General features: G+C 47.3%; 3 protein-coding genes across 6 annotated transcripts in view; 2 read left to right on the top strand and 1 right to left on the bottom strand.

The window, feature by feature from the left end:
• Positions 1-22070, bottom strand: part of LOC139352111 (calcipressin-1-like) — a 248609-nt gene that overhangs the window by 185020 nt on the left and 41519 nt on the right. The gene's annotated exons all lie outside the window — the stretch shown is intronic.
• On the top strand, positions 332-9234 carry gtf3c3 (general transcription factor IIIC, polypeptide 3). The gene is made up of 19 exons (XM_070958120.1): positions 332-644; positions 844-919; positions 1516-1856; positions 1934-2057; positions 2169-2360; positions 2454-2619; positions 2731-2878; positions 2985-3159; positions 4553-4653; positions 4745-4916; positions 5401-5603; positions 5800-5901; positions 6018-6150; positions 7039-7264; positions 7343-7397; positions 7489-7624; positions 7898-8022; positions 8096-8248; positions 8473-9234. The coding sequence occupies exons 1-19, from the start codon at positions 552-554 to the stop codon at positions 8593-8595; spliced, it is 2844 nt and encodes a 947-aa protein (XP_070814221.1). The 5' UTR covers positions 332-551; the 3' UTR covers positions 8596-9234.
• hecw2b (HECT, C2 and WW domain containing E3 ubiquitin protein ligase 2b) overlaps positions 9547-22070 on the top strand; it is a 30634-nt gene continuing 18110 nt past the window's right edge. For 3 of the 4 annotated variants that reach the window (XM_070994182.1, XM_070994183.1, XM_070994180.1), the window contains exon 1: positions 18191-19392. In XM_070994182.1, the coding sequence (XP_070850283.1) occupies positions 18999-19392 (394 nt within the window). In that variant the 5' untranslated portion in view covers positions 18191-18998. Of the gene's footprint in view, positions 10468-18190; positions 19393-22070 lie in introns of those variants that run through there. The other variant, XM_070994179.1, reaches the window with a different exon arrangement.

Consider the following 22070-nt stretch of genomic DNA (forward strand, 5'->3'; position numbering starts at 1 on the left):
CTATAAATAGAAGAAGCCTGATACAATAGTTAAAATGTGCATACTTGTTTGCAGATCAGATTGTGCTGGAAGTATTACTTTAATATTGATTAAAGTTATTTTACAGTTACACAAGGTAGCACTATCATACTGTTAATGTTACATATAGTACGGTAGTACTGATTTAACATTTTTTGATCTATATTTATTTTTTCAAATTAATGATTCATGTATTTTTATTTTGTCTCTACTTCCATTGCGTAGCACTTAGTAGGTGATGTTTGGGTACTTTCTCGCTTTCACCACTAGATGTCGCCAAACGTCGCTAGCGTTTTGTATTGTTTTGACGGCTATAACCCGGAAGTTGTTGTAGGTCACATGACCGTAGTTTAACGTGCTGGTGCACCCGGTGTTGATGTGAAGCGCTGTCGCCGGTGTTGAAGAAGTCGTCTTCTGTTATCAGCTTATATTCTGTCACAGCTTTAATGTGATGTAACGCATTTTGTTTTAAAGACGCGTCTCTCGTCTCGTCCAACAGCTTCAGGCGGAGACACAGACAGCTGAGGACAGAGATGTCTGCTTTCAGCGCCGAGCTGATAGACTACCTGGAGGGGAGGATAACTTTTGAGGAGTTTGACAAGCGGAGGGATGAGCGGAAAGCAAAGGTAAATCAAAAAGTACAGTAACGGTTGTATTTCTGTAGCGATTTAGCTGCTAACGGCTAGCGAAACGAACTTAGCTAGCTAGCTAACGGAGCAACGTTATCACCCTTTAAATGTACACACGTTTGCGTTCGTTTCATAGCCTTATATTTGGGTTTACGCATGAAATTGTAAAGACACAATACATTTTCTTTTCTCTCAGGAGTCTGAGGTGTTAACTGAGGATGTGCAGGATGATGCCCAGCCGTCTACGTCTGCACAGATCCCGAGGACAGTCGGTAAAGCTGCTGTGTGCCTGACGCTGGTTGGGTTTGAAATGGGCTTTGATGCTAATCAGACACTGCTCGGTTTCAGAAGAGATGAATGGTGATGGTTCAGTTTCAGGGTCCTGGTGCTGTTTGCATGCTGTCTCACTGTTATGATTTGCTGGGACACTTGAATAGACAAAGGATAATAACAAATGCACAGTCAGCTGTTTCTTTATTTTACCTGATAAAAAGCAGTACTTTCTTTAGCTGCTAGTTGTGTCTGCAGTTTTCCTCTCAGGCTGCATACAGCTGCAACACCCTCCACCTGTAACCTACAGCTATACATAGCACAGAGTGATGGAGACATGCACCCCACCTGTTTTCTATGGACTCTGTGTCCATGGCAAGCAACTTGAATATATTGATCTTGCTCTGAGAAATTGCATTTTTCAGTTTTCTGACATTTTGCAGACCTGATTGATTGATGGATTTAATCAGGAAATGATCAGCAGATTAATTGATACTGAAATAATTGCTAGTTGCAGCCTTAATGTAGCCTGAGAGGCGACGCCTGAGGCAAAATATGCCACCAATCACCTGCTCACTTGACACAACTGTCCTCTCAGAGGAGGGAGTCAGCCCGGGGGTCCAGCTGGCCTTCGCCTCCTTACTGCAAGGAACGCCAGAATTACCGTCTTCAGAAGAAGAAGAGGAGGAAGAAGAAGAAGAAGACAGCTTGAGCTATGTGGATGATGAAGGTGATGAGGATTACAAGGTGGAGGAAGAGGACAGGGGAAAGGCGGAGGTGGAAGTGGAGGAGACGGTGAAGAGGCGGAGGCGAGGAGGGAAAAGAGGGAGAGGACGCAGGAAGAAGAAAGAGGAGGAGGATGATGAGGAAGATCCGACGGTGGGGGACGTGTTTGCGCTGGAGATGGAGCTGAGTCGAGAAAACAAGAAGATGATGAAGGTGAGGAGGAGGAGGAGGAGAGAGTGTGTAGTTTTTAATGTGTGTTAGTTTTTAACTGTTTGTGCACGTGTGTGCAGGAGCGGCGTCATCGCAGCAAGCTGCCTCGAGCTCTGAGGGGCCTGATGGGAGAAGCCAACATCCGCTACGCCAGAGGAGAGAAAGAGGACGCCATCTTGATGTGCATGGAGATCATAAGACAGGGTACGAAACAGCTTGTGTGCTTTCAGAGTTCAGAGCGAGGATGGTTGTAGCACGAGAATCGCTGATCGTGTTTGAAGTCTGGAATAAAAGTTCAATTTGAAAACCTTCCAGCTCCTCTGGCCTATGAGCCTTTCTCTACGCTGGCTATGATCTACGAGGACGATGAAGACTTGGACAAAGCGCTGCAGTTCGGTCTGATCGCCGCCCACCTGAACCCCTCAGACTGCGAGGAGTGGATCAGGCTGGCAGAAATGTCCCTGGAGCAGGACAACATCCGACAGGCCATTGTCTGCTACACAAAGGGTCAGTCTGACACTCAAGGTTTAAAGATTGAAATTATATAAACTATAAATCTGAAGGCCCTGCTATTAATATTATTGTTCTCTGCTTCCACAGCCATTAAGTACGACCCCACCAATGTGCGCTACCTGTGGGAGCGTTCCAGCCTCCACATGCGTCTGGGCGAGCACAAACACTGCATGGACGGCTACCGCAGGATCCTAGCGCTGCTGCCGCTGGAGGACGGAGAGCACTTCATGCAGCTGTCCAAGGACATGGCCAAGTACAGGACACACACACACACACACACACACACACACAGATCTACATGTTCACCCACAGAGACTAGCACAGCATCAGAGCTCATATTTGTCTGTCCACATGTCCTGTTTAGGAGTTACTATGAGAGCAGTGACTTGGCCTCAGCTCTGGGTGTTATAGAGGACGCTCTGGCTCGACACCCCAGCCTGGTCAGCGATGACTTCATCAACATGGCGGCTGAGCTTTATATTGCCAATCGCCAGTACAGCAAGGCCCTGCAGGTACACCTCTGTGTGTTTGTGTCGGGTGAAGCAGTGTCATTTAGACAGCCAGCAAATAAAAGGTGCGTTTTGTCTTAACGAGCGCACGTACGTCTTGTTTTCCAAGGTCTTGGCCCAGTTTGCGGGGATAGTTTTGATCAGGGACGAGTCCAAAACAGACATCTCGACGCCAACGCAGGAGGAGGAAGCGGCAGAGGAGGCGAGGAGCGAGGGGCAGGAGAAGAGCAGCGACGAAGGCACAGAGTCGAAAACTGCAGAGGAGATGGCAGCGGAGGAGATCGGTGAGTCACTGCTCACAAAAGCTGACTCTGACTGATGTGACACGTGTTGAAATGTGTGTTTAGTCCTTTTCATCCCACTTCTGCAGTTTCACAACAAGCAGAAATGTCTTGTAGATACCGCAGCCCTGCATCACAACCTGTGATAAATGGGTTAGTTTGCTATCTTTGGGCTTAAGTTAAGTATTCTGGTATCATGAAGCTGGCTCATTTTTAACCAGGGTAGATCACCATGGTCAGCTGTTTCTATGGTATCCTGATGTGGACAAAAATAGTGAGTTTACAATAAAGTGATAAATAATGAAGGTCAGTTAACTCGATCAGAGATCGTCCAATGATTTTAAACACATGTCCACTCTGGGTTAAAACAGGACTTTTAACAATCAGCTCTTAAGACCTAAACCTAACTGACGTTTACAAGCTGTTTTTTCTAACCTAAGCCAGTCTAACATTAAAACAACAGTAGCCAGCTTGTTGATGCAGATGGTCTTAAAATACTCTGAGGTATAATAAATTTGACATTTTCATTGGCTTGAGGGATGTTTTAGAGGTGACTGTGTTTATTAAAGAGACAAGAAGGGTTTGTCTTTGAAAGCACCGGCACTAAAACGCTGCTGCTCGTTCATTGGGGACCAGAAAATAACTCCTTTGGAAAGCTTAACACGGGAGGACATAAAACAAATAAAATAAAAGAACAGAAGAGAAAACAAGTCTTTTCACGTTCTTTTATTCAAACAACAAAATTAGCTCGCACTGGCAGCAGCCACGTCTCTTTCCTGTACATCAAACAAATACAGCTTAGTACTTAACTTTCAGAAATTCAATGGCCTCACATGCCAAGAAACGACACGTTTTCATGTTTAATCTCTCATGAAAACAATACAAAGTGTTTTACAAAGCGCTAAAAAAAGATAGCAAACGCGCAGCTAATTAAAAGCTCCACTAAAAAAAATGTCTCGACGTAATTCTTAAAGGAAGGTCGTGTTAGAAAAAGTTATCCGAGAGCTTAAATTTGTTGGGTTGCCCGAATGTTTGTGTGGTACTGCTTACCTTTTTCTTCTACTCACTTAAATATTCACAGTAACAGAAATTGTGACTGAAGCTCCCACCCGAAGGACTTTAATTAGCTGCTGCATTATCATCTGCTAAATAGCAAAAACAGACTTATATCAAAAACTGTCATCCAGCCTATGGGAAGGAAATGGACAGACTGCAGTCAGGTGACTTTCAAAGGTCCACAGTGATTTGTTGTTATTGAAATGCAGCCTGCGAACAGTCTTCACGCCTCAGCTGTGAATTTTCTCACACCTCCCACACTCCTCTGCGCCTCCAGAGAGACTGAGATCATAGCTGTTATTTTTGAACATAGTAACGCTGATTGACGATGTGTCTCCAGGTGAAATTCAGGATGTCCAGGTACCAGACAGCGTCCCAGTGGACCTGAGGGCCAAGCTAATGGTCTGCCTCATACACCTGCATGTCTACACACCCCTGGAGGTAAGGAGAACAAACAAGGTGTTTCAGAACTGAAGTGGTGTTTTCGGAGGCAGTAAACCTCCAGTCTGTGTCGCTCTGTACCCACTCACAGGGACTGGTGTCATCGCTGATGGAGCAGAGTCCAGAGGAGATCGGTGACTTGTACCTGGATGTAGGTGAAGCCTACTTGGAGCAGGGCCAGTACATGTCTGCTCTGCCTCTGCTGTCTGCCCTCGTCATATCCGAGAAGTACAACCTGGCTGTCATCTGGCTCCGGCATGCAGGTGCGACCAAATATCTCAAGATGAAGATTTAAAACCTATAATACAAGAAGCTGCTCTGCTTTTCTTCCACAAGCCCTCACAGCATTGGTTTTCTGCCTTTATCCATTTAAGATGTTGCCTGTTGAAGCCAGAGTGCTGTTAAGTCTCTATTCCAATTGCATAGCGGAAGCTAGCAAGTTAGGCTAACTATTTAGCATTTCCTCCTTTGACTTGAGTGAATTGTAAATTGTATTGTCGATGGTTCAGACATTGCAGATGAAACGGTTAAAGTGTAAATATTAACAATAATGCGGCTCATACAGATTTGAGAGTTGAAACATCCTCTTCGATGAGAGGCGTCTCTGCAGCATCCAAAAAATTCTCCACTGTGTGAAACTGTAGCTAAGCTGCAAGACGGGCTTTGAAATGACCGCTCGGTTTGGCTGTTGTAGAGCAAATGAACGCTGCTGTTACATAAGAGGTCTCCATCACTTCTCCCACGCAGAGTGTCTGAAGGCGCTGGGCCACATGGAGGTGGCAGTGGAAAGCTACAATAAGGTGGTGGAGATGGCTCCGCTGCACCTGGAGGCCCGGCTCTCCCTGGCCACCCTGCAGCAGCAGCTAGGCCGCCCGGAGTCCGCCCTCAAGGCCCTGGAGTCCATGTACGACAGCGAGACCCTGGCCCAAGACTCCTCAGCCGCACAAAAGGCAAGGGCACGTCAACTGGAGCCAGACATTTTCAGATATTTACTTCTGAAATAATGTGTTTCATCAGTTTTACATTGATCATGGGATGGGGGAAGTAATCCCATGATTTTGATCGCTTAATCTTCGAAACCTGAGTTGAGCTCATCTAGTGTATGGCTCTGTGTTTGTGTGTGTACTCATGTCTGTATTTATGCAGGAATTAAAGCTGCTGCTGCATCGCTCCACGCTGCTGAAGACTCAGGGACAGACGCAGGACTACCTGGACGCTATGATCACAATGATCTCCATGCTGCTTAAGGTAGCACACTCGCCCGCACTGACCATTTCTCATGCTCGTCAGCCAAAGCTAACGTGGAAGAGAGAGGAGAGAAGGCCGTTTGTGTCTGACAAATGGTTCAAACGTGTGCGTCCTAGGTGGCCATGCAGCGAGCGAAGGTGTGTGTGCGCTCTGTAACCATGTCGGGCAAAAATCACCTGCGGCTGGTGAAGGTCAAAGACATGCAGCCAGAAATTGCCGACCATGAAGCTGCCTATCTGGACAACACTGGTATGCGTGTGTGTGTGTGTGTGTTTGTGTGCTTTCAGTCTTCATACCTGGTGTCCTGGCTGATGCACAGAGCCTGCAGTTGGCAGGAGCAACACGGAGCATTTGGCTGGATATTGTTCACTGTCAGCATTAACAGTTGCCATGTGTGGAGACAAAGCTGTTTATCACTCTTTTAAAGGACCATGTTAACTATAAATAGTGTCAGCTATATTTAACATGAGACAGTTTAACAACTTAGCTCGTTTTCAGATTGACTTCCAGGCTAGAAATGTTACTGTGGCATTAAAGCAAGCGGCGTTTCTTGGATTTCATAGGCTACTTAAATGTGTCTGAGGTTTTGGTTTCCTATGAGCGCTGGAAGCAATGCACAGGTAGTGTATCTGACCAAAAACACATATCAGACCTTTCCTCCTCCAGTGCTGATTCAGATTTCCTAACTCACCTGCCAACACTTTTATCATAGCTCTGTGCAGTTCTCCATCTCTGAGCTGTTCTTCTGCATCAAGCTTCATGTGATAGAATGTATTTCATCCATGCAACAAGCCCCCAAACAAGACTGTAGGAATAACTCTTAAAGCCAGAGTTTTGCTCGACACCAACAGAAATCCATTTGTAGATATCTGCAGTGTGGGTCTGGTTTATGGTCAAATGCTGTATTTCACATATTGATGCACCTTTGCAACATTAGACAGATGCATCGTACATGGTTGGACTGAAGGTGCTCGTGTTTGTGTTTACATTCACATTAAAATGCATTTATTGTCACGCACATGCAAGAAGCGGCCAGAATTAGAAGCAGCCATTCCTTGCTGTGCTGTGCTGTGCTGTAATGCAGCAGCAGTCAAGACTCTGACGCTGTGCTGAAGACGTAACTTGGTCCCTGTCCAGGTAAAACCAACGTCCTGTCCAGAGAGGACTGGTGGCAGCTGCTGGTGAGCTGCGTGCGGACCCTGTGCGAGGTGAAGCGCTACGAGGAGGCCGAGCTGCTGGTGGAGTCCGCCATGGAGTTCTACTCCTTCTACGACAACAAGCCGCGGAGGAGGGAGATGGAGTTCTTCGGCCTGTCCGCCACCATCCTCGACAACAACTACTGCAAGGCCTATAACTACATCAGGTAGAGGGCATGCGCCGCTCCGTCAGGCGGAGAAGAAGTGGCAAGCGTGTGTTGAAAAGTGAAATGTCTGTTTTTCAGATTGCTGCTGATGGAAAGCCTGGATTTGCCACAGCTTTGGAATATTTTCAGCCAGGTGAGCGTGAAAAAATGCAGCAAACAACGAGTAAAGTGCAGCACATTAAAGCTGCGATCGGTGACCAAAATACCAAATTCTGTCTCCTCAGCTGACGATCACGTCGCAGCACCAGCGCCACCATCGCTTCTGTCTGCGCCTGCTGTTAAAACACCCTGACAACCACGCCTTGTGTATCCTGTGCGGACACAACGCCATGGTGTCGGGGAGCTTCAAACACGCCCTAGGTACGAAACATAAGCTGCATGTTTTAGCTCCCGAAGTACAAGCTGGTTTGAGAGCAGCTGCTTTGAAGCGTAAAAAGAAGACAGTGTTCAGGGATCCGTCTCAGGATTCAAGTCCATGAGCCTGAAATGTGACTTTAAAACAGGCTTAAAGTGTGCAGAGTGTCGTCCACGCTCCCTCCAGCGGGCTGTTTTATTCTTTCCAGTCAGTTTGAGACGAGGGAATTATGCAGATAATCCTCCAGTCGTCTAACACATGCTCAAACGTGTCTTCAGGCCAGTATGTTCAGGCCTTCAAGGCTCACCCCGACAACCCGCTCCACAGCCTGTTCGTGGGCCTCACCTTCTTCCACATGGCGTCACAGAAGTTCGTGGCCAAGCGACACACGCTGGTGCTGAAGGTACGGTCACACACACCTCCTTTCAGCTTCACAGCTGCACCCGCTGGTCTTGAATATACGCTTGTGCTTTCAGGGCTTCTCCTTCCTGTGGCGGTATGTGGAGCTGCGTGGAGAGTGCCAGGAGACCATGTACAACCTGGGCAGGGCGCTGCATCAGATGGGCCTCACGCACTTGGCCATCCATTACTACCAGAAGGCTCTCACAATGCCTGCGCAGAGGATGGAAGTTCGTATACATGCATCAGCTAACGCGTTCGCTCAGCCTGCTGCATCATTGTGATTTTAAACTTAGAAACTTCTCGCTTACTTTTATTTAGGGCAGTGATCAATGGGCCAGTTTTTGTGCACAGACACTTCTCCAGGAGGCGTCCAAAATGCAGCCTTACGAGATCTTTTCCTCTTCCTTGTCTGTCCCTCTCTCCATCCTCTCACCGCCCGTCCTCCCTGCAGGGTATCCCAGAGGACCAGGTGGATCTGAAGAGGGAGATCGCCTTCAACCTCTCCCTCATCTACCAGGCCAGCGGGAACGTAGACGTGGCCCGGCAGCTCATCAGCGCACACTGCATTGTTTGAAAAGCCTCGCCTGTGGCAGACTCAGATTCAGCCCCTGCGAATACGGCCTTGTGGAAAATATGGAGGACTAAAAATGATTCATTCACACGTGAATAAGCACTGATAAAAAACAGTATTTTAATTAGATAAAACCTGAAATGAATTCAAAAGTAAGTCAATGATTACACTTATGTTTGTCCATCAATTTATTTATGTATTAAAGCGATTTCTGAATAAACTTTATAACGTGTGTTTTATTATGCATTTAATAATTTATGTATTCATTTCAGCTTTTATGCGTTCGACTCATGAACGAGTCATTTTTTGTCCTCCATATTAAAGCTTATTGAGTACAAATTACTGTCTTGTCACATCAGTTGTGATATGTTTTCATCGTATTTCTGTTTTTCCAGCAGTTTGGAGGCACTGCTGCTAAACGACTGCTGTAAGGATCATCTCAACATCATTGTGACTTTTGCAGATACGTCTGAGGCCGATTTTCTCATGTGGGATTAAATGTAGTTTGTATTATTTGTAAATGTGTGCAGGGTCTTCATGCTTTTGACAAAGACAGATCTATTTTTGTTAGCAAAGCCTTTTCAGTCTGATGTGTTTATATATTTTTGATCATAAAAATAAGCGCGATGCTTTGGACATGCTGGATGTTGTGATTTTTATTTTATTTTTATTTTTTTTTATTTACAGTCGTGTGACAAAAAGATGGCCGGACAGACTTTTCCTTTTGTTGTTGCTGGGATTAAGGCGGTGGGATTATTTGACAAATCCCTCCCTCTCTCCTCTCCTAACCGTCTGCTTCCATCATGTTTCCTCCGCGGGTCACTGCACCCCATCTAGGCCAGAGCCGGGGACGGGCGGGCGGGACGGGCCTGCTGGGGGAAGGGGGGGGGGGGGGGGGGGGCACAGCTTTGTTTGTGGTCCTGCTACTGATTAATATCACCAGCGTTGAAAAGAAACAAGTGTGGGCTCCTTAATGAGACCCCTTAGTGAGTGCCTTCCCTGGGTCTGCTGCCCCCTCCTTGCCTTCCCATAACACCTGCTATTGGCTGGGGCTCTGAAGCATATTCACACCATTAACCCCTACCCCCCCCTTTGGATGACATCTGATCCCGGGATGCCCTTATTAAACAGCATCACTGCCTCCATATGAAAGCCGTGATTTAAAGAGTAATCCTCGTGTGGCCTCTCATTGAGATCATTTGCGGTAAACAGATCAGATTGTAATTTCTGCGAGGGAACGCCCCGAAGCGACCCCGTGAAGGTCCACGAGCCTCCGGTTGACCACCCGTCATCTGAAAGGAGGGGGCGGTGGTGGGAGGTGTTAAATCAGTTATTTTGTTATCGAGCTCGGCCAGTATGGACTCCCACATCAAGGCCTGGCTTTGGGGAAAAGTTGCAAAGCCGCGCTTGTAATGTGAATGTGTGGTTTTAACCAGAATGCGCTTGATTTGCTTTCAGCGCGGCGCGGCGGAGCGGCAGCGGAGCGGGAATAAAGCGTGTGAAGGAGCGGAAACGGGGAGGGGGATGTGAAGCGGTCCAGCCAAATAAATAAGATATGAACACGTCTTTCCACCCAGCCTGGCAACAGCATCAAGAAGTAAACGGCGCCGCGGAGAGGACGAGGCGACGACCATGATTTAGACACGGGGGGAGCGAAAAGCGGACATTTTCGAACGGAGGCTTCGCTTCGACCGGAGGTTGGAACGACCGAGAGGCGGCGGCGCTGCGCCCGGGCTCTGGAGCGCCCGATCCCGCTTGGAAGCCGATGAAGAGTCGGTTGTTCCCGGGCCGTCGTCCATGATTAAGCGGCTTCTTCGGGGATCTGCTTAGGATGCAGGATTGGTTGTAAACGACGTTTCCATCGCCACAGCAAAGGTAAGCGGTGTGTCTCACATGCATATGTAAAAATAGATTCTTTTTATGTACACCAGGTGGTTTGATGTGGATCTGCCTTGTCTGGTTTGCCACCATCAAGCCATTACACATCAAGTTGTTTTTTGTTTTTTTGTTTTTTTTTTCACCCATCAGTCTGTCTGCTGCCTCCAACTGGGCTGGTGCTGTGAGCTGATGAAGTCATGCCCTGATTGGCTTCACTTGCAGCAACAGTCACAAATACAGGCCTAAGCAAAGACAGCAAAACCAAAATACAGAGTCAACAGTGATTTCAACCTGCTCTCACACACACACACACACACACATACACACACACACACACACACACTCTGCTGGAGAATGTGAGTAAATCAGATCAGAGCTGTAGTGTGCTCACACAATCAGATCAATCCCAGAATAACAGGACAGCTCATCTCCTCCTTCCTCTCTAACAGCATCATGTAGGATCTGGCCCTGATTGAAATCTGTGCATGATATGATGTATACCACAGTGTAGGTTGACCTTATGTTTGTCAGGAGATTGATTGCATGTCGTTGGGGAGCACCTCGCTGTGTTTGCCTGAGATTTGTGAACAACAATGTTGGATGTGGTTTTCTTTAGCGTGCACCAATATTTCACCTGCAGAGGTGCGTTACATGTAATTCACAAAGGAGCAGTATCATCATCTTCTGGTAGGGTTCCAGTGTCTTGCTAAAGGACACCTCAGCACTCCAATACAGGGGAAATTCTCAAGTGTATTGAGCCTATTTTGAACTGCAAGGCCTATTGACCTGATATTTGAGACCACTGCGTCCCGTCCTGTGCATTTCCTTGAATTATACCTCCTCAAACATACCTTTCTGCTCTTGCTGCTCTTGGGTAGCTGTATTGTGTAATCTAATAAATCCCTCCAATGTGTGGTTGATGTTAAAGCTGCTAACCCTCGGTATTTCACAATGAGGCATTGACAGGAAGTGACATGTCAAAATACAAAGTGCTGCTCCAGTGATTTTGTGTTGCACTTGCAGAAAGTTGAGGCACTGTGAGGGCTTTTAAAAAAATGTTCCAAACAGAAGCAGCAGAGGTGGAGATGTCCTGACTTCTACTCTGGGCGAAGCCCCCAAAACACTCCTACATTTCCCACAATGCAACCCAGTAGTCTGTTTCTTTCAAACACCAGAAAGCAGACTGACTCGAGCTTCAGAAGTTTCCCAGAAATGTCCAATTGTTCCGTTAACTCGACACGTAAACCGAGCCGTAGCCTTCGCTTTAACCCCTCAGCAGCAGCTTCTGTTCGGGTGCACAGCTGGTGGCGCTCTGTCACGTTGGATCGGGCACTTCGGTCCGCACAAGGTTAAAAACACAAGGACGCACTGAAACGAAAACACACACAAAGTGGCACAGAGGAATGTGATGGGTGTGCTGGGGACAGGAAGCTGTCGCCTCTGATGGGACCGCCTCATTGTTCTCCAATCACGCTACAGCTATTTCCGGACTGTGTGTGTGTGAGTGCTGTGTGATAGTGGTCCTGTCTCAGGAGCGTGCTTTTTTATAAACCTTCACCAGATTTATTCAAGTTAATTGAACTTATTTGATCAAACAGGGTGAACAGAGAGGCAGAGGCAGTGAAGGGGACAGTTTATATTTCGCCCTCATGTCTGGCTGCGTCTCCCCCTGCAGACGGAGAACTTCCCCAACACCACAATGTTATTTGGGCAAATAGGACACATTTTTGGCATGTCTTCAGGGACGGGGTCAGTCTTCACTGCAGCTCCGCTTTGTGATTTAATTAGGCCGATGTGTTTTTTTTTCTTTTACGTCTAAACCTTGCCAAGTGCAGCTTTTAAGCTCCGACACTTGCATAATTCAATAATGTCGCCTTTTCTGCGCGCCCAAACGCTGCCCTGCCTTGAAGAATAGCAGCAGGGTTTTGCTCTCAGTGGGGAGTTTCAGAGTTTTAGCTGATCCTCCTGCCCACAAACGTTTAGTTTTTATGGGAAACACTTCTGAATGTGCATGCACTTCTACCCATCATTCCTTTGTTTCAGCGTAGGATGAAAGTAGCACCAAATCAAAGACAGCTTTTGGGTGTGTGTGCATGCAGCCCGTGTGTGTTGCACCGCCATCACTGGCTGACAGTGTATTGATGTCAGTGCCTGGGTCTGTTTCCACCGGGCTGTGAGTATATTTAGTCACAAAGTCTCACCATTTATAAATAATCTGCAGATGTGAAGCTGCTGCAGCTGCAGGAGAGATTTCACTTGTTGTATCTCACACAGTGCTGTTAAACACTTCAGGTGCTGCACTAACAAGTATTTTTATATAATTGAATTTATTAGGGAAGCATGTTGTTAGCATAAGGTAGCTCTACTGCCTGACGACTGTTTCTTTAAAGCTGCTCCAAGCAATATTTTTCTATTAATAACCCACCAAATGACTGCGTGTGATGTGAAAGCTGTTATTCGTAGTGACAAACATTTATCTCAAAATCCACAATTTCCCTCAGCCCTACCAAGTGTTTTAGCATCTGGTTGCTAATTGTCTTTGTTTTACGGAAACGTGCCGTTTCCAGGCAGCTGTTTTCAACTAGAAAAACCCACTGTACACCACGTGATCAGCAGCTAGACAAAGCTAGCGGCTAACGTTTGAACACAGCTGGAGAGCCTGAAAATATTTTCAGGAGTTGGTGGAGAGTGAAAATGGAGCTAAAAGGAGAGGGAATATTGGACTTAGACTCATCAGGTGGATAAAAACATGACTGGAAATGCATGCTAATGTAGCTCTTTGTTTGCTAACATGTTAGCTATAAAAGCTTTATACATATATTATACAGTATGTCAGTGTTGTTTTTACAGCTCCTTGTGCTGCCCGCAAATGGACAACAAACCCCCCAAAAACAGCTGATCCAAGTTTAAACTCAGCTTTAAATCTTATAAATTTATTGGTCTAGGTTTAGCCTGGACGCTGTCAACAATGAGTTGACAGAGCTCAGTGCCAACAGTGAGCCCAGGAAGCTGTTTTTGGGATTTGGGACGAGGTAATTACGTCAGGGAGTGCACCTTTTAAGCTGATGGGGTAGCCCTACCACGCAGCAGCTCACCTACAACCTTAATAGCTTACAGTCACGCACACACCTAAATCAAAACCCTGCTCAGATGACCAACACACACTCAAAGTCTTCGAGGGGTCGGGGCAGTGGGGCAGTGATGAGTCAGCTCTGTGATCTACACACTCCATCAATCTGTCTCCTCTGTCTGTGTGTGCGTGTGAAGGTATTTGTGTCAAGGGATGCATGTGTGTGCAACTTTACCTGTGTGTGTGCGCTGCTAGCATGGCGCCAGTGCCGCCTCCCCACCAACCACCTCCTGCTTCTGAATTCAGCCTGTTCAGAGCTGCAGTCTGCTGAGGCGGAAATACAACATGACATTCTTCAAAGGGGGGGGGGGATCTGTGCAAACTAGGAGACCAGTGTGGAGACTCTCGCTGTGTTTACTTTCCGTCAGACTTTTCACAGCTCTGCAGTTAAAAAGTGGAAAAGTAGGCATATATGTTTGTCAGGAGCTCCTTTCATGGGTTCGACGGCCGACCTCCCGTCCATCGTCGCTGTGATTTCATTACATTTAAAGTCTTATCGGGAACATTGCATTAGAAATATTTATCTGTGGTGTTACGTCACTCTAGTGTAGAACAGAAAGGCATTATTCCAGTGCAGCCCCACGTGTCAAACTGATTCCAGCCTGAGAAATGAGATTGTATTGATGATTAATGTTCTGCATAAAAAGTGAAATAACGCCCACTGAGATAAGAAACTTAAGGTTGCATTATGGGAAAAATGTGGCACTTGGCACTGGCCGACACCTAAAGAAGTGCTCAGCAGTTGGTGTGAGCGGTGCAGAGTATTAAGGGCATGTCTAATGTGGAATTCTGGGCTGTAAGACTGAGGCTGACCGAGGGCAAAGGTCAGCTCAGTGAATGCTGCGAGAGGAGAGGGAGGAGGATGTGGGGGAGGTTTTGTTACAGGTCAGGTATAAATAGCTCAACCTTTAAGTGTGACCTTGAACATCAGGCTGTTTTGTAAGTTGAAGTCGGCATTAATAGAGAGGCAGCAAATCAAATGATCCCATGATGCACCTGTTCTCTGATAACACAGATGTTATTACTGAGAACAGTCCAGAGCGGACCATGTGTCCTTTATTACGTAATGTTATTAAGGTAGTGTATGGATATGGTGGGACTGATCGCTCTCATATACTGACTTATTAGTGTGCGCACATGTACAGTATGTGACTGTGTGTGTGTGTGCGTGCGTGCGTGCGTGCGTGCGTGCGTGCGTGCGTGTGTGTGTGTGTGGCTGCAGGCACTGTGCCCAAGTCACCAGGAGTGAAATGTTACAATACATGATAAATACATAAAATCTGTATTGTTTATAAAGTAATACAATGATGAATAGCTTTTGTTACTATTTACTTGACAAATTATGTACAAAATGTGACAATTTCATGAAAAATGCACGTTTCTAGATTAAACTACCTAAAATTATTAAATGGCTACACCTCAACAACAGTAAAATCTTTATTAATGATCTAAGAATATAGTAGTGGCCATAGGTCTGCATTAATTGCATTATGGGAAATGTAGGAACCTGTATTTTTTTAGTTAGACACATAGTTCAGACCACAATTCAAGTTTGTTTGGGCCTGTCTCTTGTTAACCAGTCAACATGATGGGACTGCAGTAAGATTATCACAATACCAGAATTTTAAACTTAGTTAAAATACTAATATAAAAAGAAGGGGGGGGGGGGTTGGTGGGATACTGTCATGATTTTAGCAGTAGTGAAAGATCAAGTTAGTAATGGCAGATGTATTTCAACAAAGAGAAAATAAGAAAAATAGAAATTTTGCCGTTTTAAACAACCTTTGTAGCCATTCGATCACAGATTCCTGAGTTTACCAGCTGCGCTTGAATGCGTCACGAACTCCCTGCCGCCCACTCGCTAGATTCGGGGATTACGGGGTGCACCTGAATGCACCACGCAGTCCCCGTGTGTTTGCGTGAGGCGCACGGAGACAGAACGGCAGCAGGACAGACGCCACGCGACCGTGAATGACACCAAAACACGGTTAATATCTGTTTTATTACATTATTATTTAGTCGTAAACATGAACGTGGACGAAATGTTTATTCTCCAGGCGGAAGTACACCGCTTCGGGCGCTGGGCACGCGCTAGCTTCGGACCCAGTGGAACTTTTTTTGTCGGTTAATGTCGTTTTGGATATCGTGAAATGGTTAATTAAAGTAACGTTTTACAACCTTACTGCTATGCTAAAACATTAAAGTTACAGTTTAAATGATGAAATATATGAAGATGTGGGACCAGCGGTATCGACGTGAAGAGCGAGCTTAATGTGTGTGAGCGCACCTGTGCGCGGACCACAGGTGTGCAGGAGGATGGGTGGGCGGCCTTAATTAAGCTATGTCTTGGCCCGGTGGCAGGACTTCCGGTCATCATGTGACAGCAGGTGTGCTGTTTATGTTCATGACTGGAAAAGCAGCAGTAAGTTATTTAAAATAGAAATAATGAGATTTCCCTCTGAAATACAGTGAAAACATTTAGAATAAACAAACATGGAACCAGGAAATGACGCACGCTAAAGGTAGATGCCAGAGTTTATTTAGCACTGAGGCACCTCATTTGCATTTAGTCTTGAGTTTACGTTTGCTGCCGGACAGCTGGGTGGAGATGTAGCTGCAGGGGTGGACGTGTGGACGCAGCTCCAGCTGCAGATTGAAGCTGTGTGGCAAAGCAGCGGATTAGAGAAGGCATTCTGTCAACAGTAAATCCCTCATTCTCTGCTTTAATCCTGCTGCTGGATCAAGGACACTTACCTCCCAAGAGCCTCACGTGCGTGTGTGCGCATTTCTGATGAGTTTTATAAAGACAAGAGGCAGCCCTGCAGTGCGTGTGTGCGTGCGTGTGAACGTGGGTTTTACTCCGTGGGACTCTCAGGGTGGAGTTTCTCAAGTGTTTTCAGAGAGTGAAGAGTGTGTGAGCGTGCTTTCATTCGTCAGCACAAAGGCTGCAGACGTTTCAGCGTGAGGTTCAAGAGTTTGTGCGTGTGTGTGTGCTGTTTGTGCACAAGTGGCTTTAAACTGTGCCACCAGCAACATGCTTAACACAGGCCTCTGCCAAGAGCTAATTATAAGCTGTCCAGATGTGTGTGCGTGTGTTTGAAAGAGAGACTAGTTTATTAAGTGTTCACTGTTGTATCTCTCACATCAGTGTGGTTAATAACAGTATTCAGAGGACGGTCCACAGTTGAATCTTGGAATAATTTGGAAAATGTGTCGTTCTGACCGGATTTAATCTCGAGATCATATTTCAAACTGTCACCACGTGGACACACACTTCTTCTACCTGGTTTCACGCCCTCTGACGTCTGTTAGATGGAGGTGGGTCAGGAGGAAGCTGGATGCTGATGTTGTTCTGATTTTGTGTAATGAAGCAAATTAGTTGTGTTACTGTCGTTAATGGATTCGATTTGTTTCTGTACTGAAGCCGTTGTGTTTCTGGTTCTTTGATGCTTTAGTTCTTGTCATCAGAAAGGGAAATGTCTTCACTGTCAAACATATAAACAAAGTGAAATAGGAGACACGCATTGAGTTGTCATGAGTCAATTAAAGACGACCCCAGTTCCAGAAAAAGTGGAGACTCTGTAGAAAAAGAGGCTGTTTACCTGCCTTACCTGTGAAATGATCCAAACAGGTGTTTTTGGAGCTTTCGCTGCTCCTGTCTTGTCTTGTTTGCTGCATCAGATTCAGAATAAGCAGATATTTACAAAAACCAATGAAGCTGATGAGCTAAAACATTAATTATGTCGTCTTTGTTCTGTTTTCAGTTGAGTATGATCACATATGTAGAAACTCTCTCTCTCTCTCTCTCTCTCTCTCTGCAGTTTCCTGTACAGCTCTCTCACCCTCTCTCTCTGTCAGCAGCACATAGCACAGCTAGTTTGGAAGCCTGACTGAAGGGGTATGGTATGCTGGTGTGTGAGCGCACATCCAGTCTGATAACGGCAAGAAGGATGGAGAGAATGAGAGGAAGGAGGGGAGTGGCAGCTGAGCGTCAGGTCTGACGGTGGTGGTGCGGAAGCGGTTTGGCGTAATCATCTCTCGCCATGGCGACCAAAGCGTGTGCATGCAAGATGAAGTAAATGAGAAACTGAAAGATAAGAGATGAGTAAGAGGGAGGTCGTGTGTGTGCATGAACGGTGGACAGGATATGGTTTTATTTCCATCCATCCAGGATGTGGAGTTGAGCTTGTTCACCTCCGAAGCAGCTCGCGTGGAGACATCTGTCCAGACTCAGCGTGTGGCTGACAGTGAGGCCGAACTGTGTGTGGGAAAGACATCAGGGAGCTTGTTAGCTTAGCTTAGCTTATTTTAGCTTAGCATAGCATTTTGTCCCTCGAAGCTGCAGAGAAGAGCACAGAAGGCTTCCTCGCTATGCTAACGTTAGCATAAAAACGTAATGTTAGCATTAAAACTACAAAAAGAAACTACACAGATGTTGGCGACTCCTCACGTATCTCCGAGTAGTTACAGTTAGCCGTCTTCATCATGGTCAAAGAGACAGTTTGTCCTGAACAAGATACTGACCATCATCCCTCTTCTTGTCCTCCTCTTTCCCCATCACCTCTCTTACCTCCTCTATCTGTCTCTCTCTCCTATAGGTGTCCAACCTCCCTTCACCCTTCTCCTCCCTGTGGACCGTAGGACCGCCCCGTCATCATCCCCCCCTCCTCCTCGGACACACCAGCGGAAGGATTTCCCGGATCGCCTTTCATCCCTAATTCCTCGTCTCTCTCTGTCCACCTCCCACCTCCATCACTTCCTTGTGTCATAACGGGTACCTGGATGATATACAAAGTGCCGTAGTGCCCTCAAGCAAGGCGTTGCTCTGCTGGTGACACATTTGTCGAAATGGAGAGGGGTCCTCGGGGGGCAGGAGGGATAAACCGACACCAGCGACGTTCGCAGTGACTGATCTGAAGCAGAGCGATAGTCGGTTCAGCTGTGGTTCAGACCGCCTCACGAATGAGTGACAGCTAGAGGAACGTGGACCTCCAGAGGGGCCGTTTCCCTTTTCCTCACCTTCCCAGCCATTCATAGCTCCTTCAGTTTGGTCGGGCGGTGGCGCCTTTAAGCTAAAGGGCCTTCATCTCTCCTTCCCCTCTTTCCTCCTCCCTAACTTCCTTCCCCCTCCCTCTTTGTTTTCTTTCTGTGGCCCGCCCACCTGGTCTCCACCATTCGCCCCTCCCTTACGACGGCTGTCCTCCCCCCTCGCCCCCGCCCCCAGTCATCTTCCCCCTCCTCTGCCCCGTCCTCTCCCCATCACCATCATCATCATCACCACCACCACCATCCTCACCCTCAGCCCCACTCCCACCACCACCATCACCACCCCCACCTCTCCTCTTCTCCCCCTCGCTTCTCATCCCCTTCCTTCTCCGCCTCCTCCCCTGCGGTAACCATGGCGTTGGCTGCCACTGCCGCCTCCTCTTCCTCGTCCTCGTCGTCGACCAACGGCAGCGCCCGAGAGCACCTGCTGGCGGTTCGTCGGCGCACCCCGCACACCCGGCCGTACACGATTGGGCCCGACAACCTCCGCAGCCTGTCTGCGCAGGGTGCAGTCGGAGGCTCCGCCTCTGCGTCCTCCTCCGCTATGACGTCAGGGAACCAACCAGAAACAGCCGGGGTCAGCCTCCAGCGGGCCAATAGCGACACGGACCTGGTGACGTCAGACAGCCGCTCATCGCTCACGGCGTCTACGTACCAGCTGACTCTCGGCCACAGCCACCTGGTCATCTCCTGGGACATCAAGGAGGAAGTGGACGCCACTGACTGGATCGGCCTGTATCACATCGGTGAGCACACTCAACCTCACCCCCTACCCCACCCCACTGCACCCCCCACCCCACTGACGTGCGGTACAGTCTGTTTCATTAGGGAGATTTAAGATCTTTGTTTTGAAATTTATGGAAGACTTTCATGTGACACAGCAAGAGCAACATCATGTCATTATGAATGTGGCTAGAGCCTCAAGGACCAGCTGTGATACTGCTTTAACTTATAATCCCCCAAAATAATGTCAGATAAATAATAATGAATGTCAGATAATGCGATGCTCCAGGGTCTTGGATGTGATGCTAGATTACGACAGGTGCGTAGTAAGCTAGTTAGCTGAGGAAGCTAAAATGTTGAAGTTTTAGTAGACAAACAATGTTAAATCCATTTCTTACACCTCACTGTTTTAGTTGAAGCTCTAAATTTTTGTTTTCTAAAACACAGCCCTCCGAGTTTTTTGTATACAGTTGCAAAGCTCTGATTGGACAGTCGTCATTCTGGGGAGGGGTTTAGCGCTAACATCCGGCCTGCTATCCACTGCAGTCTTGCTAGCATCGTTGCCTGGTTGCATGTTAACATCATTATTACTCCAAAACTCACCAAGGCTACACTGAACTTCAACATTTGTCCGTCTCATGGTACCGTGGACACAAATCAGTCTTTTCTGAGCTTTCATTTTACTGTAACATCACTAAAAAAGCCAACGCACGTTCCTTTTTTTCCCGTCCAGTAAGCGATTCATAGTGCACAGCTCCTTCTCAAATGGACCTCCGCTGTGGTCTGTTCTTGCTTGCTCATCATCATCATCATCATTCTCGCCTGTCTCCTGCCTCTGGTCTTTCAATGCCATGCTGTCTCTCCCTGCGTCTGTCTCCCTGCCTGTCTGTCCACGCGTTTGTCCTCCTGTGTGTCTGGTGGTCTAATAAAAACTGCTGTAGCGTGGCATCATGATAGCGTTACTGAAGAGGTTGCGACTTGTAACTCATCTCCTCAAGGTTAGAGCATTACGTCAGCTGCACCGCTGCTGCATTAACCGGCTAATGGAGTGTGTGTGTGTGTGTGTGTGTGTGTGTGTGTGTGTGTGTGTGTGTGTGTGTGTGTGTGTGTGTGTGTGTGTGTGTGTGTGTGTGTGTGTGTGTGTGTGTGTGTGTGTGTGTGTGTGAGAGGAGAAGGTGGTGAGAGAAAGGGAGTCGGTTATCTTGAAGAAAGTGATGCTGACTCAGCATCAATAGCATTTAAGAGCAGTATGTTGCTTCTCATATTACATCCTGCCCCACACACACATCACTTTAAGTGCGTCCTCCTCGTCCTACAGTGATGTACTGCTGAATAACAGAGGGTGTGATGCGAGGTCCTGCTTGTCTGTCCCCAAACTATGGGACACAAGTCCGTGTAAATAACATTTTCCAAGCAGAGGCATGGAGTTTGAAAGACGTGGGTGTTTCCCAGGCAAGAGAGGTGGAGCAGAACACGCTATGGAGTTGCATTATGGGATCCAGAGCATTTGGAGGCTAATTATAGGGAATACAAGTCAGGATACCTCGTCCTCTGCTCGTCCCCTAATTTTAATGAGTACTACTAAATACCTGGAATGGCTCTTATGTTTGGACTGTGCATAAAATCTAGCATTTGTCATGCAGGTGTCTGCCTCACAGCATTGATTGCAGTGTGTTTTTGCGCTGGCTGCTGTTGTTAGTCCTCTTTCATTGTGAGTCTAATTAGAGATAAAAGCCCGTCTCTGCTATCAGTCTGTGTCTGCTCGGCTCGGCGATGCCCTGCGGCTCTCAGGCTCAGGTGTGAAAGAGCAGCTTTCAGCCGCCGGCGAAATCCACACCGTTTCACAAAAGCTAAGGTCATCTCAAACCACAGGTGAGCGATTTTGCCTGTGTGAATGAGATGGAGTGCCTGTGGACAATCCTCTGTGAGGCGGAGGGAGCAGGGGAAAGGTGATGCCTCCAACCGCTCTGCAGCGCAGTATTGACCCGCAGGCAGGGGGATTTCTCGGGTGGTTCTCCCCAGGGGTGGCTGTTTCCAGCCTGGCTGTCGGCCATGCTCCCCTGGAGCCGCCGCAGCTCCACGACCTCTCCCTGCCGTCTGACCTGTGTGTGTGTATACGGCTTTGTGTGTGTGTGTCTCTCAGGCTGTAGTTTATGAGGATGATTGCAGGGTTGTCAGGTCAGACAGGTGTGGCCGTTTGTGTGTGCGTGAGGAATACTTATGTGCTGTCACCAACAAAGGCTCAGGCTTTATTGATGGTGACCTGGTGTGACAGGGCGAGGGGAGTACTGTATATGTGTGTGTGTGTGTGTGTGTGTGTGTGTGTGTGTGTGTGTGTGTGTGTGTGTGTGACTGACGGACGGACATCAGCATTGATCCATCAGGACAGGGGCCATTTGTCACAGGACGTACACATAAATGTTTGATGGCTCGACAGGCAGCGACAGGGCTGTGATTTACGACCTGAGGACAAAGTGTCCCTCCACCAAAGGACACGATAAGCTTTTAGGTTACAGATTAAACCGGGGCCTTTTCGGCTGGAGGCCTCCTGAAAAATCAGGGTCTCGTCCGAGCTCCTTGTCAGATTTACATGGCAGTGAGCTGTTTGACACATGTCCTCTCTTACATGGATTCATGTGAATAATCATTAAAGGTCAAAGAGGTCAAACTGTCCACCGTTTGACAGAAATATAACATATAC

Source organism: Chaetodon trifascialis, chromosome 24, assembly GCF_039877785.1.
Source record: "Chaetodon trifascialis isolate fChaTrf1 chromosome 24, fChaTrf1.hap1, whole genome shotgun sequence".
Taxonomy (NCBI): Eukaryota; Metazoa; Chordata; class Actinopteri; order Chaetodontiformes; family Chaetodontidae; genus Chaetodon; species Chaetodon trifascialis.